Source organism: Oreochromis aureus, linkage group 11, assembly GCF_013358895.1.
Source record: "Oreochromis aureus strain Israel breed Guangdong linkage group 11, ZZ_aureus, whole genome shotgun sequence".
Classification (NCBI taxonomy): Eukaryota; Metazoa; Chordata; class Actinopteri; order Cichliformes; family Cichlidae; genus Oreochromis; species Oreochromis aureus.
In genome coordinates, this window is record NC_052952.1 from 14,331,602 (window position 1) to 14,350,865 (window position 19,264).

A 19,264-nucleotide genomic window follows, 5' to 3' on the forward strand; every position below is an offset into this window, starting at 1 on the left:
ATGGTGGGAAATTTATCACATGTTTATATGAGGAATATTTACATATTGTTTGCACCAGGGCTGTTTGTCTCTGTTGTGCTCAGAATTGCATTTTAGCCTCCAGTTTTGAGACCTTGGCTTAAACACTGAAGTCAGAGATATTCTGTAGTTGGATTACGGCACTTTTATTCACCTGATTTCCTCGCTCTGGTTGTTAATTTTGTAAGCCATAATTCTTAGTTTACTGTCAGTTTAGCTTTGCCGAGTCAGTAGCCAGTAAGATGCTTGTCCCCTGGTGGTGCTTTCATGGAGGTAATCAAGAGTGCTTCTGTCTTTATTCCCACCACCGCACATGAAAGTAGGCCAGATAGTGGGTAGTAAAATCTGTGTGCTTAAATGTGTGTGTGTGTCTGTAAGTAACATGGCACTGGGTTCTCTTGGCCTCAGATGGCAAGGAAACAGGCTTTTCATGCCCTGCAGTCACAACAAATTAGCGAATTAATAAGACATTTGGTGTTGCCTGGCCTTCCTCTTGACTGGCTGCTCTGCATGAAGTGAGCCGGCCTTGGCCCTCTGCACTGCTACGCTGTAAGTGAACATGGATGACGCCCACTGGCCTTTGCATTTGACAGTCTCCCAGCCCAACTGTGAACCGCATTAAGAAGGCAGAGTAAAGGCCTTTTGAAAATAGACTTTTGCAGACTCCTGTGTTTTGTCTTGATGATATCAGTATAAATTTACATTAAGTTTCTCTTAGCTTTAAAAAAAAAAAAAAAAAAGTCTTTGTGATGCGCTGAAGCTAAAAATAAAGTTGAAAATATTAATTTTTACAAAACTGGATATGTTTTGTTTTGTGAGCTTGAATTTTAGTCTGGTGTTGCTTCAACTTGATAATGTAGAACGTGGGTTAGGGTTAGGGTATGTAAGGCAGTTGGGGGTTTTTTTCTCTTTCTCTTTTGCAAGTACTTTTAGTGATATTTCCTGCCAAAGTAAGCATGTTTCTTTGTATTTCCGTTGTGTGAAAAAGAGCTGGGAGTACAGGAGGTGTTGGTGTACATGCATGCATGTGGGCGAGCTCGAGCACCGCGATGCTTTCCTCTGCCCTGGGGAAAGGCTCCACAGTGTCACTGCTGCCCATACTCGGTGGCTGAGCAAGGAGGGCCAGGTGGTGGTGCCGAGTGCAGCACAGTCAAGCGTGGATGCAGCTCATGCTGACATTTGCCTGCGCTGACTGCTGCGGGGAGAGGAAAAATCTGCTTTTCCATATGCTTGTGCTCGTCGCAACCCTTTCCTCCACCCTCTACTCCCCCCCACACTGCCCTCTTCTGCCCATCGCTCCCCCACCCCCTCCTCCGCCTCCAGTCTCAGCCAGATGGCTCCCTGAACATTGTTTACCTTGGGTGACGGTCCCAGATGCAGTGTGTGTCCATCGGCATCCCCATTCCATCCTTTTCATTCCCTCATTCCTCTGCTTCTCTCTTAGCTCAAGTGCAGGTCTCGGCTCTCGCACTCAAGTTGCACTTTGTTGATTTTTGTGTCTGTCAAATACCACAACAAGTAGACATGCTCATTTACACACTCTTACTCCCACTCAACTATCTCTTCTGCTCAATTGTCCATACTTGTGTAAATCTCTCTTTTCACACCTTCTCAGTCTCACACCAAAACTCCAAAAATACACAGATTTTTTTTTTTTCTCTTTTTTTTTCCCCTTCGATCAGGCCGTGGCCTTTCCTCATCCCCACTTGTTTTCCATGCATTGTATGTGATGACATATGGGAGCTCCCTTATGGCTTCATATTGAAATTGAAAATAGGCCTCCAGATGTTGCCAGCACAGAGAGCCAGATGCATTTAGCACCACTGGGTGGAGTGTCTCAGCAGCATGTTGTCCCGACAAGCTGAACCTCGCCCCTGCCTTCTTGATCCCAAAACTAGAGGACAAGCTTAAATACGCTTGCTTCATTTCTCATCAGCGCCAAATATTTTCTGTTAAAGCAATATAATTTAAGGCAACAGCATTGGTGCAGGCAAGAAAATACAATGGAAAAAAGAAACTATGCACTGTGCATTGTGAGAGAGTTGTTGTGGTATTTCTTCTCAAATCTATCTAAAAGAAAAGCTGACCTTTTCTTTAGACACTGTTTAGTGGAATTTGATTTAGTATAAAATGCAAATTTTTAAAGCCACAAATAAAAGTCCAAGGCTCACATTCCACCGACTGTGACCAGGACAGTCATATTAATGCCCTTGGCCTTGGGGAGGGAAAGCTTGCTTGGTAGCGGCCAAGAGTGGGCTTACCTATCGCTGTAGGTTGAATAGCTTTTTCAGTAAACGTGCACAAAGAGTGATTCTATAAATTCAATATGTGCAAATGCAGGGCCATTTTGTTTTCAGGTAGAGAATGGCAAGAGCAAAGGTGCAGGTTCTTATAAAGGTTTACTGTTGTATTAAATTTCTCGGTTTGGACATAAGCAGGTTCAGGCTAGTGACCTCGCTGCTAGCCTGCTCTCTTGACTCGCTTATATGTATAAAGTGTTCATGGACCAAACTCTCTTTGTGTTTCTTGGCAATTATTTGATTTCTCAACAGCCTTTGGACCTGAAAGTGCTTCCATCAGTCCCTGCAAGAATTTGCCATTTTGTAATGAAATGTCTTATTATCAGCTCAGAAGAGAGGTTATATTTTCTATGCAGTAGGAAACTCATTGAATTTTTTTTTTTTTTACGTCAACTGTTATAACTGCTGTTCAGCAATATTTTTTAAATAAGATTAAAATGACATGAAAATCCTTTGACTCTGAATTTTTTGAATACTACAATAACAAACTATTTGATTTTTTTTTTTTTTTTTAAATCATGCTGGTGTATTCACAAATTCTTTACACTGAGGACTGACTACTATTAAAAAGAATTCAATTCTCAACGTTAATATGGATGCCATTCAGAGCGTAATGCAAATGGCATATGTCAAATGTCCTGTACTGCATCAAAAAATATATTTTAGCTTTTTACAAACCCAATTTGAAAGATTGCTGCAGTCTTGGTCATAACAGGGATTGTCCCTGTTGACTTCTATCACTTACTGCCTTACTCTGGTGGGGTGGGGGGAGAATCATGTAACATTTTTTAAAATCTCTATAAGATGATCTGCCTCACTATAGCGTACTGGGCAAAAGACTTGGGCCACTATTTCTATATATACTATACTATTTTTACTATTTTTCTAGAAAAATGGGAAATGGTTGTTGCGATTTATTTAAACATGTGCAAACATAAAGGAAAGTACAGAATACAAGTCAAAAACTGGGTTTGTACAATTCTAACAAGCTCATGTGCTCATTATTTTTAAGAAGCTCTCCAACACAATCCTCTGAAATGTAGCATTAAACCATGACAGAGCCTCCAGCATGCTTATAAGATGGCTGTAGACATTGTGGTACCTCTTTCCTGACCTCCTCTGTAAATACTGACAAAATTTTGATTAATAATTTCACATATTGATTCATCACTCCATCAGAACTGTTGCCACTGATTTTCAGTCCAGTTCTTGTATAATTTTGCCTACCTAAGCCTTTTCTCCCTGTTTCCGTTCCTTAAGAATGGCTAACTGCCAGCAACGCTTCCAGTGAGACCATTTCTGATGAGGCTTTAGTGAACAGTAGATGGATGAACTGAAGGGTCAGATGCATCATATTTCTTTTTGAGCTATGATGACTTCTTAGGTGCATAGATATTTTTTACCAAGTTTTCAGCTAATAGCTCTTTGGTAATCACCTTGCTGGTGCAAAAAGTTTCTTTATATACCTGTTAAAACTGTGATTCTGACTTTCATAGATTCTACTGAAGAAAAGGAAACAAATTGTTTATTGCGACAGGCTGCTATTACAGTTAACTGTTATGTATGGATACAACACTGGTTCATCCTTAATTTAGGTGCATTTGAATTCTATTCTATTCTATTCTATTCTTTTTTTTTTTTTAAGTGGATTAACAAAGAAATAAACAAAAACAAAAAAACATTCCTCTAAAAAATGAGTGAAAAAAGAGCCAATGTCCAAAGAAAAACTTTGCAAGAGTTTCAAAAAGCCTGGAGAACTATTGCTCAAGGCCAATTTAAAAGATTACAAGAAAGTTTGGCTGCTGGGAAGCAAAATATAAAGAAATGAACGGTGGCTCAATGTTTTTGCCCAGTACTGTTTAAGGCAGAAAATCAGATCCTGTTAATGAAAATCCCAAAGTACTAGGACTAAATAGAAAAAAATATGATTAACATCAAGTTTCCAGATCATTGGAGAAATTTAAAGAAAAGCTTTCTCCTGACATATAAACAAATAGATAAATCTTTCAAAATATTCATAAATTAATTTGACAAATTAAATGCACTCTGACTGAAATATGTTCTCATTCTTCACTGCAAACAGGTAATGTTAATTAAAGAGTAGTACATTTTTGAGTTGCTTGTGTGTCTCATTCCTGGCTTGGTTATTGTTTAGCATTTAAAATAGTTTATTTTCTTCTTTAATACCAAACAGAACACATTCATTGTTTCTCATTTCAGTATTCAGCTGTGTACAGTGATCGTTTTAGGGAGTTGATAATGGCTACTTTGGTATCCTCATTACTGCTGGTTCACTGTGTAGACCTCTTTCTGTGCCTGAGGCTGATAAATTAAAAAAGCCAATCTGTAGAGGATTATGGTGTGTTCCCACATAGGCGTTTGTTTCCGAACAACAGCTGTGTTTTACCTGAAGAAGCTGCAACTGTCACATATTTGTGTTTATTTATTCATGATTTTTACCATGATAAACTCCAAAAGTAAGATGTCATGTTAAGAACAATAAGTTAACTAGTGAAGAAGACTAGCACGTGTCAGTAACGTGTTATTGTTGACCCATCATGGTGTTAGCTATATTGCTAGCACGCCATCAAGCCACACTGCTCCAACACTAACTCTAGTCTGTCCCCAGCAAGCTGTATGCCACTGTTAGATTCTGACCATCTGTGTCTTACTTTCTGTGGAAGGTTAGTTTTCATTGGTGATCAGGAGTAACAGCTGGCTCTTGAGAGCCATCTCTCCAACCCCAGCCCCCACTGCTCCACCACTAACCAGCGGAAACTTCTACAGCTGTCATCTGCTTTCCCAAATGACCCAGCTCTCCTTCCAGCTGCCATCCCAATACCCTACTCCCAGTCCCAGTTTTGTTGCAAGGCAAAGTCTTCTTCTTTTTTTTGGCCAGTATTCCAGGACAATGGAAATTTGTTCAAGACCCCCACCTCACTTGCTGCATCTTGACTTCAGTCTTGTTATGAAAAATAATATTAAGGTTTAATTCAAAACCATGTGCACATTATAATACTGTCATTTAACTCTAACTTATAGCCTTTTACTGTACCTCTTTGTTTTTTGTGTTCCAGCAGTATCACCCAAGATCATAAAACTCAGAGAAGAACCACCAGATTATGCTGACCCGCCAAAAGGCAAGAGCTCAGTCAGCAGTGCTTTGGTCCCTGTTAAGGGAATCAATAACCTTGGCAACACCTGCTTCTTCAATGCTGTTATGCAGGTTTGTATTGCTATTCTGTTTCTGTTACTTGTCCTTGATGATTTTTTTTTTTAACTTGAATCTTACTCTTTTTATAATATTGGGTCAGAACTCAAGAACTGAGAAACTGTTGCCATTAACAGAACACTAAAATATTCAGAAGCATTGTTTTTGACATACAGCTCCCAATGAAAGTGACAACAGTGGCATCCTTTAAAAAGAAAGAAACCATAGATGGTAAATGTGCATGAACTCCTGGACATCTGTGGAAGACAGGAGTGGTGGATGATCGTAGTGTCCTTTCTATGGTAAAGAAGAACTGCTTGTGAACATGCAGCCATATGAAGAACACTGTGCAGGAGGGAAAAAATACAGAGGTTTCACCACAAGATGCAAACAAGTGATATGTGACCTGAAGCATACTATCATCTGAAAGACAATAAAACTCATATTAACTATATTGTCAGCTCGCTTTCAACAGTGTTGACTGGTTGGTGTTTGCAACTCAAAGATAAGTTAAAACATATTCTGAAAGCAATCGAGACGTTTTTGAAGGTAATGAAGTGAACTACTGCAATGGCCAAGTCTATCACTTACTTGCAATACTGGTAAACTGCCGAAAGCCAGAAAGACCCTCAAACAACTAAAGACCACTACAGCATAAAGGCCTGAAAAAGCATCACAAAGTAGGAAGCTCCTCCTTTACGGAGGTCCACGGATTCTAAAGATCAGGGAGTCATTGCTTTCAAAGGATACTCAATGTATTTAAAATGGACATTTTATTTTGGACCTTACATTGGAGACCTTGAAAATGGATGACTCTGGACAAAAAATAGTTGTAATTCCTCTGTGGTTAATGTGATATTGGCATTCAAAGCCAAGATTATGTAATTTGTATCACTGTCCAAATATTTCCAGACTTTACTGTACACAACTGGCACTCGGTTGGTGCAGAGCATGTTCACAGCACAGCACAGCAATAGAGCCCTCCTCAGTTTTTCCCTGGTCATGTCATGGTGACTGCAAACTGACATGCCTCTTCAACAATGAAGCTGTTTTTTTTCCGCCATTTTGTTAATCACCCTCAGGGTCTCCCTTGTTGATTGAAATTCGAGTGAGCGCACTTTACATGCTTTTCCCTCCCTCTCCCTGTCTGTTTGTATTGTCTCCTTGAAAATTGCAATCTTTCTGGTGAAAACACATAATTGTCAGAGGATGAGCTGTGTCTGTGTTCACAATGCCAGCTCCATTGTGTGTTTTCCATAGCAACAGTCTTTATTGCCAGGATGTGACAAAACAAATATCTCTTGAAAAGGGAGGAAAAGATGCTTCTCTAACATGAAGGGACAATGACTGCTTCAAGCTATCTCCTCGCCAAGGATCTTCTCTGCATTTAATTCATACAGATCATAGATAATTTTGCCTTTTTCAGTGATAAACTCGGCACAAGTTTCCAAATCATACTAAAATGGAGAAACATTGTTGCGCAGCTATTTTAGTTGACTACATGATATTGCCACAAGCTAAGTGCAGATACATTTTTATATCTCTAAAACATTATAGCTTTTCTTGTTTCTTTGCCTCATGAAAAAAATCTTAGAATCTGTGGTTTTGATCAGTTGGAGCCACTTCTTTAATGTGCAATATTCTCTAGTTAAAACCAGTTGATCTAATGCACCTGATCAGTATTGTTACCCAGTTAAAATCAGAGACAGAGTGTCAGATATGGTGGGGGGGAAAAAATCAACACAGCTTGGTATTGTGTTATTTTGCATGGCGATATTGTATGGATATAGAGACACCAAATATCAATATTTTATTAAATAAATTCTAATACTTAGAAAAAAAGAGGGCTCACCTCATTTACCTCATCTGAGATAATGTTAGCTAATTTAAATTAACCGAAAAACCATCCAACACTGGACATACTTGGTTTGGCAAAGCTACCTTCAGTCACACAACTACAAAATAGGATCTTTATTACATTTTAAAAAATTGCCCTTTTTTCCCATTCTGCATCTTGTGGTGAGTAAATGGTTGCCCAGACCTTGAGAGTGTTAGATCCTCACAACAACTTTTGATTGCAAGAGGCAATGTTTCCGCAAACAGTTCTAGTCTGACTTGAACCGACTGCAATCCCTCTGAAAGATTGTCTAAAGTGTGAAAATAATTTCTGTTTAATTCATAAATACAGACAGATTGCCACCATGTTGCCATCAGTCTGAATGAGTCTTTGTCACTTAGGACAACTCCATAGGATTAAACTGGCTGCCAACTGGTAGTATACTGGTTATAGTCCTATAAAGCAGGAATGTTGTAAGTCCAAATGTAATGGTTAAATGTGAATTTCACATGTGAGTTTTAATGAGTTATCACAGTTAATTCCTGTATTGTCATAAATGATTGCAAGTAATTGCCAACTTGACCCAAAGTAAATCACAGACTGATAGCAGACTTACTGGCAACATTTATGGCAGGCTTTAGTGACAGTGTTGGTGTGCTTAACAATTATTTGCAACAAAACCATAATATGAATGAAACAGATACTGACAAAGTCTAACTTTGAGGACATAGTTTGCAGTTGGGAAAAGGTGACAAATCACAATAGATGTTATTGCAATACTCAGTATATTGCAAAATGTTAAACTGCATTAATATTGTATAAGCGAGTCCCACCTTTAGTAAACGATGACCAAACTTAACAGTCTTAACATGATTCTGTTTTCCTCACAGAACCTGTCCCAGACACACATGCTCATTGACCTTATCCAGGAAGTGAAGGAGAAGGGGTACAAATTGAGGATCTGCCCCCCTCCAGAGACAAATCTGGTACAGCTTATTATTCTCATTAATAAAGGAGAATTATGCATATTTTAATATGCATGAGTACAGAAATTTTAGAATGCTGTTAGAACTTAGTAGTAGTTAAAATTGAAGTATTTACATGTTTTCTGTATTTCTGGCCTTATTTCATAAACAAGCTACTAATTATTTCAAATAAGAACAACATGTGTTACTTTCATGTGTTCTTCTTATTCCAGAGTCCACTAACAGTAGTGCTGCCCAGTCCAGAACCCTTGACTGCTGCCATGTTTGCCTTCCTCCACAACATGAAGGATCCAGGGAAAGGCTGTGTCAATCCCAAAATCCTCTTCAACCAACTCTGCCAAAAGTAAGGCGCAGCCTTTCATATCACCTGCTACTTCCTGTGAACCCAGAGCCTCTGCTTTATGTGTCCCCTCATCTGTGGGGAACATCTCAGAGCTTGGTAGTAGGGTAGCACCGGTATAATGTTAGGCAACGAGTAAGAAAATGAAAATCGCGATAGATGCTAGCAAGCAATAATAATCAGATACACATCAAAGCACCTTTTTGTAGAGCATGCAAGCGGGCTGTCTTATTGCCGTATTTGTCGGCCTAAAGTGCTGGTAAATCTGGGAGTGATCTGGGTCCTAAACTCCGTGCTCTTCAGGTCCCAAAGTCAAACAAACACTGCAGCATCACTGAGAGTTAAAACTGTCTAAAATCTTTCATCTTTAATAAAATGATCAAGCGTGGCTGCTTTACCAGGTGCAACATCCAGGCATCCATGAAAACAGAATTTATTATATTTAACGGAGTTAGAAGTTAGCGGAAGTTAGCTCGCTAGTTTCGCTAGCTACCTAAGCATGATATAGCATGTTCTGACTGAGAGATTTCTGAGAAAATTCAAGCGTACAGCTCTGCTATCACTTCCAACATAAATGAAGAAGCAGTTGGGCTAGCTGGTATATAATGATGTGCTACGTGATCGCTAGCAACACAAGTACTTTTTGTAAAAGTTACGTGAAACTGGACAAAGCAAGCTATGTGTAAACGGACCAAACTTCAGTCAGGAGAATCTGGACATACCACTTCCATCCTGCTACAACTTTGAGGAGTTGAAATTGTTTGTCATAAATGTTTGTCTCAAATGTTTAGCAAAATTGTGTATGGACAAATACTATACATATAAATGCCAGTTTGTTTGTTTTTCAGGAATGTTGTAACGCTCCTAATGCAAATACTTTGTGCAAAATAATCAATAAAAACTCACAAATATTTAAAAAATGTAGGGAGTAAAAGCAAAAAGTAGTCAGAAAAAAACAACTCAAGTAAAGTGCATGTGTCTGAAAATAGTACTTGAAACTGGAGCACAGACGGGACATACCACTTCCATCCTGCTAAAAAGTTGAAATTGTTTGTCATAAACAAATGTTTAGCAAAATTGTGTATGGACAAATACTATACAGAGTTTTTTTGACAAATCTTTGTGCAAAATTCAATAAAAACATTTTTGAACTCTGAAAAAACAACTCAAATTGTGTAAGTACTTGCACGGACCTGAAAATCGCCATTTTGAATCATGATGCCAATCATGATGCACCAGCTTCAGTCTCCTGCCAGTGTTTGGTTTCAGGGTCAGTGAAGCCATCAGAATACACCATAATTAGTGTTCTCCATCACCACTGCAGGAGCCACAGCTTCCACCTGCTTTCATCCCTTTACTGCAGCAGTGCACACTTTTAACCAGCCAGACCCCAGTAGCACATGGTCTCTGCTGAATGCCTTTCACACACACTAACCTTGACGTACACGGAACATGCACTCAAATCACTGTACCACTGTAGCTAGCCATTTGTAGTTCTCCTGCTTCTCTCCACATGGCTGTGCCACCTGTGTCGCATTTGATCCAAGGTCTGACAGACTGTGTGACAGGCAGGCAGACCTTGCTCTTACATGAAAAGTGTGGATGTCTGGTTGGCTGACTTATTGTTTGAGCTTGGTACCCTGCTGGTTGGGTCCACCGTGTTTGTATGTATGGAGGGGGGCTGGGGTCCCACACTGTTTAGTAGTGCAGGTGGATGACCAGAGCATTTGACGTTGGATGACTGGATCGTTCTCTGGTGCGGCTTTTACAGTTATTCTGGTACCTAGCTTTTATCAGACAGACCTCTGTGTGTGTTTGTGTAGTGTGTGTATGTGAGATGCCACCTCACCTGGCACCACCTCGCCCTGCAACGCGTGCAGGCAATTGTGCATTCAGACAGCAAGCACTGCACACTCTTATGCACTCATACATGTCTAATTTCAAGAAGAACTAATCTATTCCACTAACATGCATTTGAATAGACAGATTTGACTTTAAGCTTCACCACACTTTATGCTACTCTTTGTTTAAACTGTATCAAATGATTAATTTATTCTTTTTTCCATACAACTTTGTTGTAGTACAGTAAAATGACAGATTTAATACATTGTTTTTATGCTTCAAATGGCAAAGAGGTGGGAAACAGAGGATATTTTATTTTAAAAAACACATTTTTATTGCTCAATTACAGTGTTCATGTCTATTGCCAATGACAATAATATTTGATGCACTTCATCATCAATGTTTTGTTTTTATAACCTTTTTTTTAGGTAAATTCAATTCACATAATCTAATAGATAGAGAGATATAGATAGACATGTAAGGCATGTTGTAGCCTTTTACAGGTATGATGTTTATGTAGACTTTTTGCATCCCATGGTGTAGTGGTTAACACATTCACTTAGCAAGTGAAAAGTTGCTGGTTCTACTCCAGCCAGAGACATAAATCCCCTTCAGGGTTACGTCAAATCAAACGTGCAGAGCTATTCGTTTTGGTGAACCCCTTGTTTATGGCAAGGAAGCAGCTGAAAGCAGATTCTCTTTCTTCTTCTGTTTATGTGGACTGATGATGAAAGCTAGACATAACTACTGTGACGTCACCTCCTAGCTGGCTCTAACGGGAAACCTGGGGCTGACAGTTTTTGCATCGCCATCTTGATGTCTTGAAGCCAAATTATCCAATTCAAAAAGTGAGGGACACTGTACACTCATACAGCAGAGACTTATCTGTGATGAGGTAGCCTTGCCCTAAAGCATTCCCTGCTTTAGCTTCCTTTTTCACTCTAATGAAGACAAAATTGTCTTGTTGTAATCAGGAAGACTTAAAACTAACAAACCAGAACATAAACTCATCAAGAAAGATGCCTACTGAAGTAACACATTCGTCACACATCGCTTTGAAGCTGACGGCCGTTTGTTTGTGGACAGTCAGGTTCCAGTGGTCTGGGTGAGCCTCTTTGTCAAAGTCCAGGCTGGAGGGCCGTCCTGCAGGTTTTAGATGTGTGGACAGTCAAATGGGTTCATCAGTGGTCTGGGCCTGATAATGAACTACTCATTTGATTTAGGTGTGTTCACCCAGGCGTTATCTAAAATGTACTGTCACCTGGAATTGTACTGAGAATTGAGAGAAAGTTTTCTTGGGTGTCGCCCACTTCCCATCGCCATTGCAGCAGATTCCTTTCAGGGTGTATGTAGTGTTCAATATATATTTATTTTTAATGATGGGTTTTGTTTTCTTTTGGGGTTTTTTTTGGGGGGGGTGGGGGGGCTTGTTTTGTGTTTTGTTGTGGGATTCTTTTGTTTGTTTTGGGGTTTTTGTCAAGGATCTACATTTACTCAGGCCTAAAGTTTTTGATCTGAAAGGCCAAGGCCAAGAACTGCTCCTGTTTACTGGGACATTTTTTTTCTGTTGTAATGACCTTTACAATAGCTGTACTCTGAAAATGTCCTGCCATCCTCTGCAAGCTCTTCTCACTCAAAGAGGATTGGGTCTGCCCTTGGCCTGCGGGGGGCTAACAGCGCTTTTATCATTTCTTTATCAGTCTTTCCCAGTATGTTTGTGTTAGCACACTGCATAATGGGGCCTTCAGTCTGTGATCAGGGCAGTTTAAATGTTTTTTCAGCACCGGGACCCTACTTTGCAGGGGTCAATTGATTATAGCCATGGCTGATCCAGTGTTTTACAGTATTCCCATGCAGAGCAGACTCTGATTTAGGCTTTACTCTCTGTAAACGGAAGTAAATCTGCAGGCTGGAGCAGTTGTGCTTTGAAAGTAAGGTAGAAGTTGGAATAAACAGCACTAATCTTCTGATTATAATGACAAACACAGTCTGTTTCCGACACCTTGAAACAGCCATATGAGTCAAGCTACTCTACTCAGCTCATCCTACAGTTGAGCCCATTTTTGTGTTAAATGTGCGTGTGTTCACATGGATTTGACCTTAACCAGCTGAGTACCCCACAGCTTGCTTCCTCGTCCTCCTGCCAACAGCAAGGGGTCTGGTCTGTGCTCAGACCAGTGCCAAAGCAGTGTGTGTCGGACGGCCAGCACCACACTCTGTATCTGGTGCCAGGGAGGGTCCCAGCTTGTACCCAGTGTACTACAAAGCCAGTCAGTGGCACAACAGGGAAAAAAAATAATTACAGACACAACTGTTTATCTGTTTTCCTTTTTGGACCTGGACTACAAATGTCTTAAGTATTAAAAATGACAATTTTTTGAGAATTTTCATCATTAATGTCCATCACTGTATCTGGATGCACTCTCTACACATGTGTAATGCTCAATCTGGACAAAAAGGCCACACAGAGGGCATTCATCGACACCTGCTTCTTTCAAGGACTGATTCCATTTTCAGGACAGCCACTGGACACTCTTGTGGTGCAAAAAAATGAAAAGTATGCTGGCTCTCTTCTCTGTCCGTGTACTGTGTCCACATACTCACATCTTTCAAAAATTGTTCATAAATAAGCCTTGTGCGAAGCCTTTCATCCCTGATAGAAATAGCACATGACAACAATGGATTCCATCTAGTGCTGGCATCCAGGTCACATGCACATACAGCACACACCACATTAAAAGTAGGGAGACAGATTCAGAGTTGGTATAAAAATAAGAATAATAATTTTGACATGTGCACATATTCAAAGCTGGCATTGAAACTTTACATCCTTTCCCTCTGCTCTGTATCTGGTTTGTGAACACAGGACACCTTAGAATAATGATGTTGAGAGCTTCATGATCAAAACCAGAAAAATATGAATTAAATGTACAAAGCCAATCTTTGATGGCTGTTCAGTGATATTTTTTTCCCTGTTGCACTAGAATTTTTATGGAATATTTCAATAGGCATAAAATCTTTTTATGTTACAGTTTCAAACATTGTGCCATTTCTCTTGACGAATGGACCTTTAAATACGTTACTGTGTCATGATATATGAGTTTTCTTTCTCTTATACAGCACTAGTATGTCAGCATCAGCGAGGGTGCAGATAAATCCATGTAGTCAGAATGAATTTTTCAGGGAGTTTTGTCTTAAATTTCCCATTAGTGAAGTCAGTAGTTAAAGTAACAATGTTCTCAGAGTGACAACAAATGTTTATTATTTTTAATTTGAAATTATTCTTAGTGTTTAAAAACTGCAGTGAATGCAAACATTGAACTGCAATGTTTTAAAGCTGTCTAAGAGTAAAGGATTAATAATAATAAACATGTTAACTGTGTGTGTGGGTGTGTGTGTTCGACTTGGGGGGAGCTTGTGTGGCCTTGTGTCTGGTACTAACTCATCCGGCTATTAATTGTGTTAGCACCGCAGCTGTTTGTATTGGCCAGATTGAGAGCAGGGCTACGGGGCCCTTCTGCTTTGTCTCCACTGGGATGAACTTCCAGACCTCTTCATTCCCACTGATACCAACCATGCGCATTCATTTTTTTTTTCTTTTTCACTGCCTCTCTCTTTTTCCCCCCCTTTTTTTTCTGCCTCACACATTCTCCCCTCTGTTTTGTCTTCATATTTCTCTCTTTTAGTTGATCAACAAATTCAGTTAGCAAAGCTAGATGGAGGCATTCCTTTACTTGCTGCTCTCGTTGGAGGCTTGCCAGTAAATAACATATGCTCTATACCATCTTCACCCCTGTACGTTGCCTTCTGTTTGCACAAAAAGAGGCATGAAAGACAGAGATTAGGATAAGATGCAAGTACGTCGGGCAACTTTGATCTCCTCCAGATTTACAGTTTCTGACCTGTGTTGAAGACAGGTGCTTGGCCATTTTCTCCTAGCTATGGACATGCATTTGTTCAGGGCAACGTGTCAAGGGTGTAAAAAGCTGTTTTGGTCTGAGTGATCTTCCCACATAAGTAGAATTAGGATTTTTCCTTTTTTTCCATTCCTTTTTAATAATTATTATAGGATTAACTGCTTTCATCAAACAGAAACAGGTGTGCAGCATTCCTATTCAGAACATTTTGGCAAGCAAAGAAACTTAACATACAAAGATCATAGCATAGCAAAAGATCTTCCACAATGGCCTGAAAGGAGTTAACCCACTGCTACCCACTCCCCACCTCTGAACACCCTCAATGTTGTCTAATCAGGAATGTGGCCTCTCAGTATGTGTTGTGCCTGTTGAACAAACCTGTCCTTTGGTTATGTGGTTGCCTCGGCCCAACAGGTTGCAGTGGCTCCAACCTTGGCTACCCATCTGCCCCTGGCATCTGTCCTCACATCTGCTTCACCGTGGACAGCCAGGGGTCGGAGCCAAGGAGAGCCTCCCCTCTAACCACTCTAATGGTGTCCGTTCCGCTTTACCAAGAAGGTTTGTGCACAGCAGAAAGTTAATTTTGTGGAAGTATCCAACATAGAGGAGTGATGACTTACCTATGAACCTCTTATTATATTGCTTGGAGAACTTCATTTTATTTATTTTTTACTTTTTATGGATGGAAGAATGGCATTTAATAAGACTTATTTAAACATTTTTTTTTCCATCTAGTATAATTTTTTATAATAAAGTATAATGAATTTATAATTTATTGAAGTTCAGAGTAATAAGCAATTGCTTTCACAAAAAGAAGTGTTTAATTTTATCTGGGGGGGGGGCTGCTTTTACACAGTTCATTTGCTAGTAGCAAATAGGTGTTCATCCTGGTAATGGAGTTTCTGCAGGTGGAGTTATAGCTCATCTGGTGGTCTGTTCACATTCACTAAAATCGCTCCTCCTCCTACAGTTTTGGTCAGAATATAATCAAACATGTGATCGCTGTGTGTGAGTTCACCCAACCTGTGCTCAAGCTCAAGGTCGTTTTTGTGCTTTTATGAGCACCCAATTATCATGTACTGAACAATATTCTATTCAGACCATTTTGTGAAGTTGTTAACATAAGATCCTGCATATGACTGTTTCCAAGCGTCCTCGACTTCTTGGTGGATTTTAATTCTCATTATATTACGCATTAGAACCAACCAGTGACAAGTGAACTTGTTGCTTTCTTTCTTCCCTGCACAAACATTTAAAATCTGTGAATTGTCTTGGGTCATGAGCCTAATGAGCTACTCTGTCATTGATGTTCTGGTTTTAAATTATTTCTAGGGACAACTCAAAATGTCTTGTTTGGGTTTCTGCTAACATGACTGTATGAAGAAAATATTCTGTCCACCAAAATAACTTTAACAAATTGTTTGTTGATCCTTTAAGTATATAAGCTTTATACTGCGTCCACCTGGATTGTGAAAGGAGGAGTTATAGTGGCAGATAGGATTTCACAGATCCAGCAGTGAAAACTCTTGAGAGACCTTGACGAACGGTTTCTTCTTTTTGCATGTTTTGCCATGGATTCTAATTGCTTTGTGTTCAGTGGTTTTCTTCTAGACTTGATAACATGTTCAGTTTTTGTGCACAAACAACAGAATCTTTTGAGTCAGATTCACTCCCACGTTTGATGTTGTCACTGTATTTTCACAAACATCCATCTTTCAGTTAGTCTTAACTTTGTTTTCTCTGGTTTTTTTTGTTGTTTGTTTATTTTGTTTTGTTTTTTTTGTTTTGTTTTTGTTTTTTTTTTTTTAAAAAAAAAACTAATTTTTTTCTGTTTTTCTCCAGAGCTCCATGCTTCAAGGGCTACCAACAACAAGACAGCCAGGAGCTTCTGCACTACTTACTGGACTCCATACGAGTAGAAGAAACTAAAGTAGGCCTTCATACATAATAGGCTTTCATGTATTTCAATAATCCATATGATTTTTCTAAGACCAGAATAAGAATTGGGCGATGTTTTGTTATATTATGTTCTTCAATCAAGCACAAAGTGGTTTATTTTTGTCATCTTCATTCAGGTGCATTTAGAACATTTTGTATCAATCAAATTTGCAGAAAATATGAACAACATGAATACATATTATGGTTATAGCAAACATTAAGGCAATAGATTTATGTTTTAGTTTCAGTGTGCTTAGGTATAGTTTTGTGCTGACTAGGAAATATGTGATACAAAAACACAAGATTTAATTTTCGTCTGCCCCGTCGATTCCTTCAGTCTTTTCTGTTTCCAGATTATCTGCTGTTTTTAGCTCACTTTGTGGAAGTCCCTTTCTGTCCCCTTACATTTATGCTTTGTGATGGGTGTTGAATCACCTGCAGTGTGTCCAAAAATTGACCTTTTAACCTAAATTTAAATTCTGGGGAAGTGAGAATTTTGTTCTTTTTGCCACACAAAACTTGTGTGTGCTGGATCAAAGTTGCTGGCACTGCAGTTCAAGTCTTCACCATACTCTTGTCTCAAAAACATCAGTCTTACAAAGAGAACTCCATCTTGACAGTCTGAGTCTGCTGGATGAATTTATGGTACACCCTGTTAATGTCAGGAAAAAACAAAACATAAGCGTGCTTCTGGTCATGCTGCTGCTGCCTTCAGTCTTGGATGCTGCAGACTCTTTCAGTGAAGAGTGCTGTTTGGTCTCTGGGTCATAGCCGCAGACTCAGCTCTTATTGCCAGTGAGAAAAAGCATCAGGTCAGTTAGACACAGAAGTTGATGTTTACTTTGAATCTGGCAGATTCAAAGTGGAAATGATCAGAATAGGACTTCCATGACTGAAAACTAACCGCACAGCTAAAGGTGGTGATCAGGGAGTCGACCTTGAAGGGGAAAGTGGACAAATTTAATGGATTTTATTCATTTATTTATTTTTTGTATGAGCAGAGTAACAAACTTTATGATCACACCTCATGTCAACATATAAATATCCAAACCTAAATTGGATGGATAACACAAAGTACAACCTCACAGAGGTGCTTGATTTTTAAAGTTTGCTCAAACACTCAGCTCGATTGCTTAAAAAAAAATGCACATTAGTAACTTGATGATGATGGTTCAATCTCACATGCTAATAATTAAGTTAAAAAAATGCATCAGAATAAGTCAGATGGTTGATTTTTAGCTCCAGCGGGATTGCCACTGTGTTTATTTCAAAAGCCATGAGGAGCTAATCATTGTCTTACTTGTTGTTAGTCCTATCAACTGCTGTCGTCTTTAGCCAGCAGTTGTGTTCAAACTGTTCTTTATGGTGCCATGCATGTTTCTACACCTATCGCCACCTGTTGCTTTGGCAGCGTTTTCCTTTTTGGCAAGTACAGAGAACCCCTGCCCCCACAACCCTTCATGGGGCAAAATTGAGGGATTGTCTTACTTGTTGAGTCCCACAACAGCCCATTGGAGGCTGAGCTGATCTTAAAACCCTAGATGATCCCACCAGTGGCTGTGTGAAACCAAGGAGGAGCAGTTGTGTTCAAACCTTATGGTGTGTTTTTAGTGGTCAGCCCCCCAGGCCCAGGAATTAGGGCCACAACAGCCCATTGAGGGCTCTGCTCCCCTGTTCCCATTCAAACTTGTGAACAGTAACAGTTGTGCCACTTAGGGGACTTGCAAGTGGCATAACCGGCATCATTGTGTGATCTTGGGAAACCCACAGCTGCTGAATGAGCTCCAGGGCCGTCCCATTGTGCTTGAGGGTCGCCCACGGCCCCCTCCCAAACACGCATGCACACACACTCATCAGCCAGTCTCCCAATCCAATCAAGGAGGTAAAGAGGGAGGGGGGGTATGGCCTCCGCTATTCATTGACTCAGAAACTCATTTATGCAGCACATTCAGAGATACAGTGGCATTTTAGGCCTACATTATCAACTACCTTTTTAAAAAATGAACTCATACGTCATACCAGTTACTAATGTTTCTTGTAAAAATCAAAGCATTATTATTATTACGTGTTCTCAAACAGAAAAACAGGATGCACACATCAATTCATGAAACGTTGATTCATTCATAACTGGAATAATCCCATTTGTTTCTCACTTGTATGACCACACAAATGGAGTATTAGCGATAGTACATCCACATCATTGTGTGTGTGTGTGTATGTATAAGACAGTGGGAGAGCCATGCTAGTGTTCACTGTGTGTAGCCAACCTTTTAGAGGCCCTAAGTGTTTGTGTTTAATGGCTATTAGTATCAGAGATCTGAATATGCTAATTTAGACCCAGTCAATTATCACCAATTAGCTGAGATGGGAGGTATTACCCTCCCAGGGCATGGACTGTCCTTCTTTGCCCTGTCTTCATTTTAGTTTCCACCCCTGCACACTTGTACCAGCAACTCTCTTCACGCCCCCCCGACCAGATTCCCCTCCCTTTGGCCCATCCTGTGTGAGACAGTGCATGCTGTTACTTTCGGGGGAGAGAGATAGAGAGGCATGGGGGTTACTGGTAATTAATTAGTAGGAGAGCCACATCCTGGTTTGACCGCGCTCTCTGAATGAGGTGCAGACTGGCCGGGCTGGGATTAACAGGGTTTTTTGACCTAAATAGCCAGTGCAGTGTGTGGGTCCCGGGACAATGGGGGCCGACTGGTCTCGACTCAGACATAGACCATGGCCAATTATCTATTGATTGGTGCTTTACTGTGGCTGTGCCTCTTCACAGCTCTCTCACAACACACTCACTGACCATGTCACCTCCAATAAGACGACGTCACACACACACACACACACACACACACACACACACACACACACACAC

General features: G+C 40.0%; 1 protein-coding gene across 4 annotated transcripts in view; it reads left to right on the top strand.

Annotated features, from left to right (window-relative positions):
* usp45 (ubiquitin specific peptidase 45) overlaps positions 1 to 19,264 on the top strand; it is a 79,793-nt gene that overhangs the window by 52,042 nt on the left and 8,487 nt on the right. For 3 of the 4 annotated variants that reach the window (XM_039619448.1, XM_031740226.2, XM_039619450.1), the window contains exons 6-9: positions 5,396 to 5,544; positions 8,257 to 8,352; positions 8,565 to 8,695; positions 16,294 to 16,381. In XM_039619448.1, the coding sequence (XP_039475382.1) occupies positions 5,396 to 5,544; positions 8,257 to 8,352; positions 8,565 to 8,695; positions 16,294 to 16,381 (464 nt within the window). The remainder of the gene's footprint in view (positions 1 to 5,395; positions 5,545 to 8,256; positions 8,353 to 8,564; positions 8,696 to 16,293; positions 16,382 to 19,264) is intronic. The other variant, XM_039619449.1, reaches the window with a different exon arrangement.